This window comes from Gouania willdenowi, chromosome 6 (assembly GCF_900634775.1).
Source record: "Gouania willdenowi chromosome 6, fGouWil2.1, whole genome shotgun sequence".
NCBI classification, from domain to species: domain Eukaryota; kingdom Metazoa; phylum Chordata; class Actinopteri; order Blenniiformes; family Gobiesocidae; genus Gouania; species Gouania willdenowi.
In genome coordinates, this window is record NC_041049.1 from 56,162,564 (window position 1) to 56,177,574 (window position 15,011).

The window sequence follows — 15,011 nt, forward strand, 5'->3', positions numbered from 1 at the left end:
TCCAATAATTTTTTATTTAGTTTTTTAAACATTTTTTTTAATAAACAGTCCACAATCTCATGAAAATCACATGTTATGAACAATACAAGTAACTATAACTACTTTGTGATAAACACTTGATAAATAATGATCAATATTCAATCTCTTCATCTTAAAATGTTCAACAAGCTAGGTTGGTATGTCAAGGTTATCTTATGGATCAAAAATGTCTTGCATAGCTAACAGTCCGACCAAAAGAACCCATTACAAATATTCATTAATGTTTATAAGAGATTTTGATCAATCTCAGAGGGAGAGCTTCAAGGCATGTGTTCTAATTGGTGACGCTGTGTATTTCCTGGACCAACACATAGTACAACATGTGTTTTTGGTTGACCCTTCAATGTGAAATCCTGCATGTCAGGTTGAATAGTTCTTGTAATGAGTCTTGTTTAACTTGACTGAACCAGCCTTCGTGTATTGCCTCAGGCTCTTTCTGCGCGGTTAAGGTCAGATATAAAGCCAACCCATGCTCAGCTTAATCACTTTTTATACTCACCACCTGTTGGAGGATAAACCTGTTCCTCAGGGAGGAAAGACAGTTCATGTCTGAATATTTTAAGCAATTTTAGAAAACTTCTTTTCATGGTTTGGAAAAAATAAAAATGGAGATACCAAAAGCCCTTGATGGTGTTCAGATGGATTCTTACACACCAAAACCTCCTCAAGCAGGAGCTACAGAAAAACCAACACCTGTAGGGTTTGATGGGTCCAGCTATGAGCACAACAACAGTGAGGTCTCCGATGGATCTGTGAGTTTAAGTGGCTACGAGACACTGGATGCCCCACCACACTATGACTTCTACGCCAACACACAGGTGTGGGGCCGACGGAAACGCTTGAGACCATCTCTGTACCAGCTGCACACCAACATTCAGGTGACAGTTTTCAGTTTTTAATCAGCTCAGATGATAGCTTGTGAACAAAGACATTAAACAAATGTACATGAAATAATCAGTTTTGAGTTCCTCTCATGGCCAAAGGATGCTACAGAGCCTCATATTCCAGACCTGCAACATCTGATAAAACATTTTTCCCCCCAAAAAATTTATATATTTAGCAAGCAAATATAGAAAATGTGTTGTACTGTACAAATGAAACAGAAAACCGACATTTGAATGACTTGGACCAGGGCTGTAAAACTCATTTCAGTTCAGGGGCCAAATATGGGCCAGTTTTATTTCAAGTGGGATTTAACGTGGGAGAAAACAGAATTTTAACATCATTGTGCCCTAATTCTTGATATCAGTTCAATTCACTTAAAAAAATCTTGATTTTGTCAGATTGTGTAATTTAGAGGAATTTTGCAGGATTATTTGTGAGAAATTGCAAGATTTGTGGAAAAATGTAGAATTCTTTCAACAATTTGCAATTAAAAATGACTGCATTCATGTAATATAAACAAACAAAAAATTCAGCCCCATAAAATATTGTGGAGTTGTATTAAATTGGTGAATTTGAGGTATCTACAAGTGGATTATTTGGTAATTTACTCAATGATTCATGCTTTCCGTCATTTTTACTTTCTGAATTGGATGCTTTAAAGGGCCGGATTTGGCCCCTGGTCCTTGAATTTGATACATGTGACTTGGACACACTTACACTTACATCTGCAAACCTATTATGTTGTTTTGTATATAAATGATCCAGGTGTCAAAGCTCAGGTGTAGATAGGTCCTCTTTGGACTAAAAGGTTCAGGATTCAATTCCAAGGCTAGACCTGTGTATGTGTGAAAGTGTCCTTGGGCAAGGCAGCCAGCCCTAAATTGCTGCCATTGTCACCATTGGTGTTAGAATGTTCGTGATATTATAGAGAACTTTGAACAACTGAGATGTTAACGAAAGCACTTAATAAATGAAGACCTTTTACCAAATAATCACAAATGAAATATACAGGAGTAACTTTTATTAAATAAACTCAGTGTGTGTTTTTAAAAAGCAGGATGACTCCAAACCTCCAATGTATGAAGAAACAACAGGCGGACAAATGGACGTAGACAGTTCTGATGGCGATGATGATGATGATGAGCAGAAGGCGCCCCCGTCTCAACCAACCCGTTTTGGTTGGGTGCAGGGAGTCATGGTAGGTTGACCTGTGAGACTACAGGATGTCAAGGGATATGACTTTAGGGTTAGTACTTCCTTCAGCCATATGGGTCGCTATAGCTATTATTGTATTGATATGGAGCAGGGATTTTCAAATGTGTACAATGTAAAACTCCATAGTTTAATTCAATTCTGCTCCATTTTATTCTGTGGCAATAGTTAGCACAGTAAGGATGGAACTGAATAAGTTCTTTGATGATGTTGCACGTGAATTTTTTGACGGTGGCTGGAAAAAAATAGAAAATGCTTTTCTAGAGGTATAAAGGATTTTTAGAATGATCTACATATTTTGAATGAATGATGGAAGATTTGCATAACAACCATATTGTATCCATTTCCACTGCATCGCACTGTATTTTTACTTTGTGATTTTTGTGGAGGTACATTTGTCCTTTGACATTACCAACCATTAAAGAAAGAGAAATAAACTTTATCAGAGATTTGCCAGATGGTAAAGTAGTAGAAAAACCTAGTGAGGTCTTGAACATTTTATCTGCTTGAAGATCCGCTGCATGTTAAACATCTGGGGTGTGATCCTGTACCTGAGGCTTCCTTGGATCACAGCTCAAGCCGGCATAGGTAAGGCCCACCAGCTCAACATGTATACTTTATACATAGCTCTATTTCGTTGCTTCTTGCTGCCAGTTTTTTTGTATTTTACCTTGCTTTCAGGACTGACTTGGGCGATTATTTTGGTGTCTTCTTGCATAACTGGGATCACTGGAATGTCAACTTCTGCCATTGCTACTAATGGCAAAGTCAAATCAGGTTTGTTCACTTTGTTGTAAGTAACCCATGTAACAAATGTGTTGAGAAAACCCACACAGCGGCAATGGGAACAGTTCATGCCCCATGGTTTTGCGTCCATACTCGTACACACTATTTGATTAGAGAATGAATATAAATGATTTATTGATGTTCTAAAATAGGAAATACTCTACAGAAACACCAGGACAGTGTATAAGCTACCTTCGTTGTCCACAATTCAATCATCAGTGCTCCAAAGAACTTAAACAAACACCCCATGATGCTTATTCTCTCTATATCCTGACCCTCTGTCACCAAAAGGTGGAACTTACTTCCTGATCAGCCGCAGCCTCGGTCCAGAACTGGGAGGATCCATAGGTCTGATTTTTGCTTTTGCCAATGCTGTAGCTGTGGCCATGCACACTGTGGGCTTTGCAGAGACTGTCAGAGACCTAATGGCGGTAAGCAGCCTCAAGGGTGCTGACACATTGTTTTTCTAAATACTGTTTGATATTTTGATGTATTTTTAAAGTCTCTTTAAACATCTTTCCTCAGGAACATGGAGCTGTCATGGTGGACCAAACCAATGACATTCGTATCATTGGCATTGTTACGGTCACATGTCTGCTTGGTATTTCAATGGCTGGCATGGCATGGGAGTCCAAGGTTAATGAGTCAAGTGATTAAGCTCTAGATGGCACCCAGATAGCATACGGGCGTGGGCCACATCAGGCAATGATCCGCACTTTTGGCATTTTTCTCGCCCCATACAAAACGGATGTGAGCCTAATTGGCCCATGAGGTAAATGTTGAGTTTGGCCCAAATATCCAAAAACAAATATGGCCCACAGTTGGTAAATATTTGGCAAAGTGACAGTGGTCATTCTGTAAGTGAACCAAAACTGGCCCACAGATGATGCTGTAAATGTGGGCCAGTTGTCTTAAAGGTCCAGTATTATGCACATTTTTACTCATCATTTGTTCTAAGAACCCCCAAAACACAGTATTTGAGGTTAATTCTCTCAAACTCACCTGTTTACCAGAGTTTTAGCCGTTTGAAAGGTCAGGTTAATGAAAGTGGGCTGTTTTGGGGCCTTCATGCATATGCATGAGTGGGCGTGTCTATAGACGCTGACTCCACACAACAGCTTTATTACCGTCGTGATTTTTTTTTGCTATGCACGCACCTATTGTTTTCAGCCAAAAAACTGCACATTACAGTAAAACACAATACTATAGCGGTTATTGTGATTGTGAGTCCGACAAAAGCTGCTGTGTGTTTACAACAGCAGCAGCGAAGATAGTCAGCTGTTTTAACTGTTTCAAACAGTCACCGGAGCTGTTTCGTCACTTTCTTTTCATCCTCTCCTCTACTGATTACAGAACTAATTCATTCAAAATGATAGTCCACTGTTTTGTCCAACCACTGCGTAGCATTGGGTCACAAACATGTCAGATCATGTGAAAAGCGATACGAGGCGGTATAACAGGTACTAAAAATGGAACTGATTGTAACTGCACCCTGGGCGCTACTCTGTGGCTGCCCACTGCTCCTCAGGGAGAGGTTAAATGCAGATAACACATTGTGTGATGTAGCTTTACATATATGACAATCAACTATAATGTATATTCTATATTAAATCACAGTGTTTGTTTTACCTGTGAGGTAGTTTAATAGGAAGGGAGCTCACATTCTTATAGGGTAGGAGGAGCCAAGATTGTCAGGAGGAAAAGTTTTTGCGATTCGACGTCACATGGCGAGAAAAATCCAACTCGCCCATTTAAAGCTGACTTTTTACAAAATGTGGACTAACAAGGGGGGAGGAAACAAAACTTTTTCCACTTTGGCCCTCTGAATGAGGCTAAAGGGATGTAAATAGCAAAACAATTATAAAGTGATTTGTTTTTTCACAATACTGCCCCTTTAAAACATAGTTGGGCCAGTTTTAGCACATTAACATCGACTAATTTGAATGTGAACCAAAACTGGTGCACCAAATAAGTACCAAACGTGGCCCAGCTATCTTATAAAATATTTGGACCAGTTTTGGTTGAAATATTAAAAATTCACATCAACTAATCTTAATCTGCGCCTAAATTGGCCCACACATATGGTGAGAAACGTGGCACAGCTATCGTAAAACATAGAAATCTTTACATTATTTACTGTCACACTTTCTGATAACCAGTGGTGAGTAAGAGATCTGCATATTAACTTTGTGTTTTTCACAGGCGCAGATTCTGTTCTTCCTTATTATCATGGTCTCCTTTGTCAATTACATTGTTGGAACCGTCATTCCAGCTACACCTGAGAAACAAGCCAAGGGTTTCTTTAACTACAAAGGTAATGATCATACAATATTGTGTTGCTTTATTTTAATTGTCTCTTTCGTTATCATTTGTAAAACCAAATAGTAAATGCTATTATTTTTGTTACTCTCCACCTAAAGAGGCATGAGATTAGGCAGACAACTTTCTGTTGGACTGTGAAGACAAATCTTTTCTTTTCTACCTTACACAGCGGATATCTTTGCCACCAATTTTGTGCCCAACTGGCGGGGTCCTGACGGCAGCTTTTTTGGCATGTTTTCAATTTTCTTTCCCTCGGCCACAGGCATCTTATCGGGAGCCAACATCTCAGGAGACCTAAAGGTTTTCCTCTTATTTACTGACTCTAGTGGTATTTATCCTTGATCTCTCTTTTTTTTTTTAGCCAATCCTTTTCTTTTGCTAATTATTTTTCTTCTTCCTAGAATCCTGGAGTGGCCATACCACGAGGGACCCTGATGGCTATATTTTGGACAACAATCTCCTACTTAATTATCTCCGCCACAATCGGTAAAGGATTAAATACTTTTTTGGATTGTAGATTGTTCTTGTGGACAGATTGTGTGTGTTTTTCCTAACAGGAGCCTGTGTGGTGCGAGATGCGTCTGGGCTTTTGAACGACACTTTGTCTCGCTCAACTCCCATTGAGGACTGTGTTGGTTCGGCCTGTAAATATGGATGGGACTTTACAGAGTGCATCAACAATAAGACGTGCACTCATGGCATCAGTAACTATTACCAGGTTCATAATTCTTGTATTTGGTTTGTTTACGTTCAGCAATGACTGCAAAGTTCTGATCTATGTTTATATCAGATTCATGTGGTAGAAAAAGGTCTGCAGTAGCTGCATTTTGTCACTTGGAGGCAACATAGCTCAGATGTACTCTTTTTCTGATAACCTGTCTTGACATAAACAGCTTCAGTCAGTTACAGTGACAGTGACAACTATAAAATAATGTCGACATCAGTGTGAAATAGCTCATTATTTCTCTGTAGAGACTAGTTATTGTAGGTTACCTCATGAAATGCATTTTCCCTTGTTAGAAATTGACAAACTGTCCCAATTGGATGAGACATTTCTGTCCTCAGGCAATGAGCATGGTGTCAGGCTTCGCTCCACTCATCACTGCTGGTATTTTTGGGGCAACTCTGTCTTCTGCTTTAGCCTGCTTGGTGTCTGCCCCAAAAGTCTTCCAGGTACAGAAAGAAAGACCCACACTGTTAAAATTACTAGGAATTAAAGCCATTTAATTATGTATTTCTGTTATGTTGGCCACTTTACCAGTGTCATAACTAAATACATGAATGATTTATGTGCACCCCTAATATACTCAAATTGATGTGCACATGTACCCCTGGTTGGGGATCATTGCTCTGTACAGGTGTGTCAGTAGTGTTAAAAAAATATCTAACCTTAGACTTTTTTTTATTGAATTTTTTTTATTTTTTAATCTATACGTGATTCATACAGGATTCAAAGACAGATTCAAAAATGTGTATTGTATCGCTTTCATCAACCTAATATCTTGCATCGTATCAATCCACCCCTACTATTCAGTTTGAATTTATAATGAATAGTGCTAGGCATGGTCATAGTTATTACTATGAGTGTACCGATGTTTAAATGACAATAATTTACAAAAACACTGTTGCATTTTACTTCTTAAAAGTGTCACTCTATAAAGGGTGTTAAAATAACGCTGCATTCTGTTCTTTACTCCAACACATATTCATATTCATATATTAATTTGCATATTTTATGAACTACCAACATGTCCTACGAGTTGACATAACTAAAAGTAACCTTTACCTTTTTGTGTTTCAGTGTCTTTGTAAGGACAAACTCTACCCATTCATCGGCTTCTTTGGCAAAGGATATGGCAAGAACCATGAACCACTCAGAAGTTACCTGCTCACCTATGTGATTGCTGCCTGTTTCATCCTTATCGGTGAGGTTTAAGAAAAAAAAACATGACATCAATGAGGCCATTGAGCACACACCTTTAGATTGTGTGTAAATGAGTGAAGGCGGCTGATGTACTTACAGTATTTTTTGGGGGGGAATGCAGTAAAATTATTTAAAAAGAAACCATATCCCAGTTTTGACCACATATGAAGCATTCTGTTGCATTATCAGTGGGAGTTTGATTAAATTATCCTAAAATCTTAGTCCTTTCTACTTCAGGGGTCATCCGTTCTTATTTGCCATGTTTTTGTATCTTTTACATTTTTTTTCATTTCATATGAGGTGCCGATTGTAAGGTTGTGCATGGTAAAACAAAGTTTTTGCAACGTTTAGCAACAATGTGAAAATAAACAGCAACAATTACCAACAAACCACATTTAAAAAAACATATGTACGTTTTTTTATGTTACTTTTGACCAGATTTCCAGAAATATATTATGAGTCATTTCTTTCTCGTAAAAATATGTCAATGTTAAATATAAATGTTAAATACTAAATATCTAAATATGAATATAAATGTTAATTGTAAAGGTGAAATATTAAATCCAAATGTTAAATTTAAATGTTACATGTGAAGCTAAATCTTTAGCTAATTTGCAAATTCACCAGAGTGAGCTTTTATTTTGGTACTTCCGGTTAATTTGCATATTAGCTAAATATTTAGTTTTACTCGTGACATTTATATTTTGATTTGACATTTAGATTTGACATTTAGATTTGACATTTAGATTTCACATTTAGATTTGACATTTAGAGTTGACATTTAGATTTGACATTTAGATTTGACATTTAAATTTGACATTTAGATTTGACATTTAGATTTGACATTTAGATTTGACATTTAGATTTTCATTTAATATTTAGATTTTCATTTAATATTTAGATTTGACAATTAGATTTTCATTTAATGTTTAGATTTTCATTTAATATTTAACATTGACATATTTTTACAAGAAAATAAATTCAACAAATATTGCTGTAAATCTGGTAAAAAATAATAACATAAAAAATGCACACGTTTTTTTAGACATGGTTTGTTTATTTTTAGCATGCACAACTTTAAAATCGACGCCCCATAATTTTGCAGTTGGTTTGGTGTTCTGTGGTTGACAGTCATGCCAGGCAGACTCACTCAGTAACTGTTTAGTATTACAATAAAAAAAACTGTTATCTTCATCCTTTCTCTCTGTTCTCATCTCCAGCTGAGCTCAACACCATTGCTCCCATCATCTCCAATTTCTTCCTCTGCTCCTACTGTTTGATCAACCTCAGTTGCTTCCACGCCTCCATTACCAACTCACCTGGTATGATATCCAGGTGTAAATGACACATCTGACTCTAATTGATGGATTGGTTCTACAAATGCTGTAGAATGAAAGCTCTTTGGTCCCACCCCATCTTTGTCTATCCAGGTTGGCGTCCATCATTCAGGTTCTACAGTAAGTGGCTCTCACTGCTGGCCGCTGTTGGTTGTGCAGTGATTATGTTTCTCCTGAATTGGTGGGCGGCCCTCATTGCTTTTGGTATTGTCTTCATTCTTTTGGGGTACACACTTTACAAGAAGCCAGGTAGAAGCACTTATTCCCAGTGAAAAATATTCCACTGGCTGTGCAGATCATTTATTCACACTGTGCTGTGTTTAGATGTGAACTGGGGCTCATCGGTACAGGCAAGCTCCTATAACATCGCTCTGAACCAGTGTGTTGGACTGAACCATGTGGAAGACCATGTCAAAAACTATAGGTCAGTAGAAGGCCTGTCTTAAAGAACACTCATCTGTTTTTTTGTGGATATTTGATCCGTTTTGATCAAATTGAAGAGTTATAGGAAGGTCAGTCAAGAGATTATTAATCCAAAGAGGAAAATCTATGTGACTTTTTAATGTTTGGACTTTGCATCTTTTTTGTTTCAATTGAATCTTTCCAGGCCACAGTGTTTGGTGCTCTCGGGTTCTCCCAGTACTCGCCCTGCTCTGGTGGATCTTGTTGACTGTTTCACAAAAAAGCTCAGTCTTATGATATGTGGAAATGTGGTGACTTCTGTGAGTGCATCAGCTGAAGCCAGTGAAAAATACAATACAATACAAAAACCTACCAAAAGCGTTTAGGTTTCAGCTGGATTCGTTTCTATTTATTTGCAGGAATGTCCTTCTCCATCCGTGATGGAGCAGGCTGGCAGCGACCATCACATCACCTGGTTGAATCAAAGGAAAGTTAAGTCTTTCTACAGAGGAGTAATCGCCTCTGACCTGCGATCAGGAGCTAAAATACTGCTGCAGGTTAGAGTTACAACTAATTTGTTTGATTTGACGATCATTGATGTAGCAACCAAACTAGGTTTTATAAGGTCAGTGCATAATAGAACAACAATGTGCAAATCTTTAAAGAGTAACTAAACCCCAAAACCACTTTTTTTCTGCTCAATACGAATGTATTTGGGTATGAAGTAAGGCTGTGGATTAATCCTGGTCCAACTCCCAACATTTTAGTCAAAGTATTTCAATTTGACATATTTAGCTGTAAAATGTCAGAGTGACTGTCCTCTATGTGTTGAAACCCGGCTATTACAATTGATTTTTGCTATTAGCTGAGAACAAGATCATTTTGGACCATCTTGCGTCAAGCACTGTTAGCCCCGCCCCTTTTATAAAAACTAATACCTGTGGGCTCTACAATCAGTCCTGATTAGGTTGGATTGAGAAAAGAGTGAATAGAGAGGTATATTGAGTAATGAGTAGCTAGTTAACATAGCATAGATTGTTCACTGGTGATTTTATAATATAGACTGGGTGTGTCTTAACTGCTCCAGGAGCCCCGCCCATAATCGAGGCATTTTTTAATTTTACCTCCTAGTGGCAGGTCAGGAGAAAGCAGGGGTTTAGTTACTATTTCAAGTCCCTACATGAAGCTACCCTGATAGCACACATATATCTCCCCGACGATGAATGAAGTTGCATCGGCGAGACGTATTATGGAGTGCGTTTGCTCATTGGGCAGACGTTGCAGAGACATCGGCGTTTGGACGATGGATTAAAGATGCTCAGCATGGCCTCTCTACAGCTTATATTAACTTTTATTTAGATCGGATCATTCAATTAGTATAAATATCTCCATATCCATAGTCGAGTATTTACTTAAAAGTAATAGGAAAGTGGCAATATCACAACAACAACAACAGAAAACAATATACTACCACTAAATAGCTTATTATGTGTGGACAAAATAAATAGAGACGCTGTTCATGATCATAAATGTATTTTCAGCTGCATAGCCAAAAGAGCCCCAGCACAAAAACAGCTTCAAGGAAGTGACATTTTACAGTTCTACAATTTTACAAGTGGTATCACCAATCTGGTGGGGGGGAAACACACAAAATGACGCATTAGGAGTAGAATGCCAACGCACGATATGAGGCCGACATTGGCGAGACATATGCGTGCTATCTGGGTAAGATGTGATCACTATCATTGTCCTCAACCTGATGTGTCCAATAGGGGGCAGGCTTGGGACGCATCAAACCGAATGTCCTGGTAATGGGTTTCAAAAACGACTGGCGTACCGACTCACCACAGGCCGCTCATCAATATGTAGAAATACTGCAGTAAGTTCATTAGACAGTTACTATAACTACTGTATAATGCTGATACAGTCTAACCTAATGCATGCGTGTGTTTGTGTTTCAGTGATGCGTTCGACCTGCAGTACGGTGTGTGTTTGCTGAGAATGAACGAAGGACTGGATGTCACTCTACCTCACACACATGGTGAGAGACTTAATACACATTAGATTAGGTTGACACCATAACATCATAACCTTCCTACCTTCTTTGTCAAAAAAGGAGAGAAAGTTTACACCTAAGTGACTTTCTATGTTTATCACAGTTAATTTAGGTTTTGATGGAGATCTGGAGATGATGAGCCACAATCCTTGTTCTGCTCAGATTAAAACAAGCACTTCATGTATGTACAACTTATGTCTTGGTATAACAGTTAACCATGTGTGTTCCTATATGTCCTGATGTTTTGTGTCTTACATGTTTGCAGCATTTGTACGCACAGAGCCAGAGGATCAGATGACTACTGTATTCCAGAAAAAGCATTCAAAGAAGACCATTGATGTGTACTGGCTGTGTGACGATGGAGGTTTGATAATGTGACATTTGTGTTCACTTGGACAACATTATATCAGAGTGCTTCTTCAACTTGGTTTCCATTTATGTGTTTTTACCAGGTCTGACCCTGCTGCTGCCCTACCTGCTGACTCGCAGAAAGCGTTGGGCTCGGTGTAAGGTCCGAGTGTTTGTGGGCGGAGTGAGGGAGAAGAAAGACGAACAGAGAGAAGAGTATGAGTGTTGTGCCTCTGAGTGCTTTGATCATATTACATCTTTTGGGACTCTGCAACTTGACCAAATGACTAAAGTAAAGCAACATATTCTTATTTGTCCCTGGAAAGTTATTGGTTTTTCAATTTTCCTTGAATGGACGCTCACGTGTTTTTAGGCAAACAACTCTCATTTATCCTGATTTGAGTGAGACCTTGGCTGTGTCCGAATAGTCCCTCCTATCTCCTTTCCTATCCACTTTGCCTTAACCTCATGGATGACATCACAGGTTTAAGGAAAGGTGTTAGTAGACTTCCAAAAGTTGTCAGGTAAAGGCCTTCACATTGTATTGACAATCCAAGAACACTTTCACTAAGTGGAAAGTTAGTGATGTCTAATAGAAGGTCACATTGAGAATGGTTTCTCACACTCACCTTCCACTCAGAAAACAACATTAATCCAAAAAAGTATGATTTTATGAAATTGTTACATTTATGCAAGATATAGGCCGACATAACTTTGTAGGCATATAAATGTACAACTGCACAAAGCATTCCTAGGTGAATGAAATATGTTGAATGAAACATAATGTGATAGAATTTTCTTGAAGGACAGAATGCTCTGTTTTATGTCAGTTTTAATCTTACTGTATATTGTGGTAAATGGTAAATAGACTTGATTTCTATATATTTATGGCGCTTTTCTGCCTACACTGAAGTAGTCCCAAAGCACTATGAAATATCAGCTCATTCACCCATCAATGGGACTGAGCTGCCATGCAAGGCGCTGGTCAACCACTGGCAGCAACTTAGACTTCAGAATCTTGCCCAAGGACACTTTCACAGGTATAGACTGGGATCAGTCCCCCAACCTCTCAATCAAAAGATGACCCCTCTGCCACTTGAGCTACGGTCGCCATATCTCATGATATGTCTTGCATATCAAAGATATGGATTTTAGATTATTCAAAGTTGTTCAAGACGTATTTGCATTGGTAACTTACATGATCTGCATCTCTTTTCAGTCTTCGTGAGCAGACTTTTGCATTATCTCGTCGCCTTTGGTAAAGAATGCATCAGTGCTTCCTAGTCTAAAGGAGGTTATAAAGGAAGCATTGAGTCTCCTTTCCTTAGCTTTAAGACAATTTGAATGCTCCTCATCATGACTGCCGCTTAAACACTTCCAGGAGTTAGGGAAAAGTGGATAGGAAAGGAGGAACTGATCATAAACAATCCTGCTGTTAAACAAGTTTAACTTTCACTTGTTGTTCGAAAAGTTATTACTGGTTATTACTTATGGATCTTGACAAATTTTTGACGAAAGATAGACCTTACACCATGGAAGATTCCATTAAATTTCAGAGGGATCTGGACCAATATACTGATTCTGGATCAGTTTCAAAATTTGAATAATCTCTATTTATCATCATTGGCAAAATTTGAAAAAATTCTCCATTCAGTTAGTATTTTTCTTTATGAAATTTAACTTGGTTGAGTCATCAATTACTCTGTTATTACTGTATTGTTATTAATGGAGATAGACATGTCTTCCAAGCCTTTAAAATGGTAATGATCATGGTACCATGATCACAATCACTGATTGAGAAAACTGCCAATATCTGGCATAGACGATATTTGGCACTTGGATGAGGTTTGCTCTCTCTGAGTGCTCTTGTTTTGTATTTTATTTCTGTTGAAAAAATAACATTCTGTGAAAATGCTTTCTGCCAATGTGATCTCATTTCAGAGTTTGGGCATTAATCAAGAAGTTTCGTCTTGGATTTCATGAAGTGAAGGTGCTTCCAGAAATCCTCCAGAATCCTCAGCCTGGAAAGTAAGACTCTCAAAGTGCAGAGCAGATTAATAAAGGGTGGTGTAGTAAAAACATTTATTAATGGTGGGTGCGTTTGATATCATTTTTCTTACAAAGAAAGTCAACAAATTGTATGAACAGGTTGAAGAGTAATTCTTTTTTTTTTTTCCTTTTTGGATGTTTTAGAAGGTAGGTTACGCACCAGTTTCTAATTGTTTTCCCAAACTAAAAACCACCAAACAAAGAGTAGAGTCCAGATTAGCCCAAACCCATTTCAATTTGAATCTCTGCTCTTGTCTTTTGCAGTGTTCATCAGTTTGAAGACATGATCAGTTGCTTTAGGTTGGACTCGGCTCCAAAAGGCTCCAATTCTGAGCAGCCAGGAAAGCAAGAGCAGCCCTGGATGATTACTGATGAAGATTTGGAGAGGAACAAGGCCAAGGTTTGTATAAATCTGTGAATGGGTTTTGGTCCAGAATACATCAGTGAGATGTTAGTCAGGTATGAACCCAGCAGGTCTCTCAGATCTATGGACACAGGTCAGATAATGGAGCCCAGAGTTCACAGTAAACATGGTGATGCTGCTTTTAGTTGTTATGCTGCAAAGAAGTGGAACAAACTGCCAGCAGAGCTGAAGTCAGCATCCAATGTGAACATTTTTAAATCAAAGTTAAAGGCACTTTTTTTCTCTACTGCGTATGATTGAGAGGGAGATTTTTTGTCATGTTGTTGATGTAATGATGATTTTACTGATGATTTTAATTGATTTTACTGATGATTTTAAATGTTCTTATTGATTTTAAACAATTGAATGTTTTATCATGTAAAGCACATTTGAAAACCCTTTTCTCCAATGTATTTTTCAAATGTTTAAACCCTCCGCATGGATTTAGTCTCTTCGTCAGATTGGTCTTAACAAGGTTCTGCAGGAATACTCCAGGGAGGCTGCACTGATTGTGATGTAAGAAGGTTTCTTTTTTCAATGGAATATTTTCTGGTTGCGACAAAAACTAATTTCTGCTCATCTAAATTATTTACTTTATTTTCTAACAGCACCATGCCTGTCGGGAGGAGAGGAGCATGTCCCAATTCTCTTTACCTGGCCTGGCTTGACATCGTGTCACAGGACCTCAGACCTCCAGTGCTTTTAGTCAGAGGAAACCAGGAAAACGTGCTCACCTTCTACTGCCAGTAAAACACGTCTTTGAGTGCATTCAATTCAATTTAATTCAACGTTATTTATATAGAGCCAATTAAAACAATAATCATCTTGTAGCTCTTGTTAAAATATAATTTGCATTGTACATGTAAACTACCATCATGAGATCGCATTGTTTTTGATGATTGTAAAAATAGTTTTAAAAAAGTCACATTATATAAAGATTTTGTACACGCACCATGTGGTCGTCTAAAATGTCATCTGTATTTTCTAAAGACATGTATTATAATACAGTAGTATGTTAACTTAAAGTTAGTTTTACAACCAAATCTTAAGTTTTACTGCAAGAATTGTGCTTTTGTTTCTTATTATTGCTTGATTCTACATTTAAACAATAAAGTTTTCACATCTCTTTATTATTATATTATTTCTTGCATTCTGATAACCATTCTTTGTCAATCGCTTTGCATATGAATGTTAAAAATGTGCCTCACATTAAAGATCTCAAACACCTCACAAAGCAGATTCTGAATA

The 15,011-nt window shown here is 37.9% G+C and overlaps 1 protein-coding gene across 1 annotated transcript; it reads left to right on the forward strand.

Annotated features, from left to right (window-relative positions):
• Positions 1 to 543: 543 nt before the first annotated feature.
• On the forward strand, positions 544 to 14,513 carry slc12a3 (solute carrier family 12 member 3). The gene is made up of 26 exons (XM_028448531.1): positions 544 to 917; positions 1,982 to 2,122; positions 2,649 to 2,724; positions 2,818 to 2,913; positions 3,214 to 3,353; positions 3,448 to 3,558; positions 5,125 to 5,236; positions 5,414 to 5,544; positions 5,646 to 5,730; positions 5,802 to 5,962; positions 6,310 to 6,417; positions 7,046 to 7,169; positions 8,389 to 8,490; positions 8,599 to 8,754; positions 8,830 to 8,929; positions 9,113 to 9,227; positions 9,327 to 9,464; positions 10,680 to 10,786; positions 10,869 to 10,948; positions 11,067 to 11,144; positions 11,229 to 11,327; positions 11,416 to 11,527; positions 13,253 to 13,339; positions 13,625 to 13,760; positions 14,212 to 14,279; positions 14,372 to 14,513. The coding sequence occupies exons 1-26, from the start codon at positions 645 to 647 to the stop codon at positions 14,511 to 14,513; spliced, it is 3,078 nt and encodes a 1,025-aa protein (XP_028304332.1). The 5' UTR covers positions 544 to 644.
• The last annotated feature ends 498 nt before the right edge of the window (positions 14,514 to 15,011 follow it).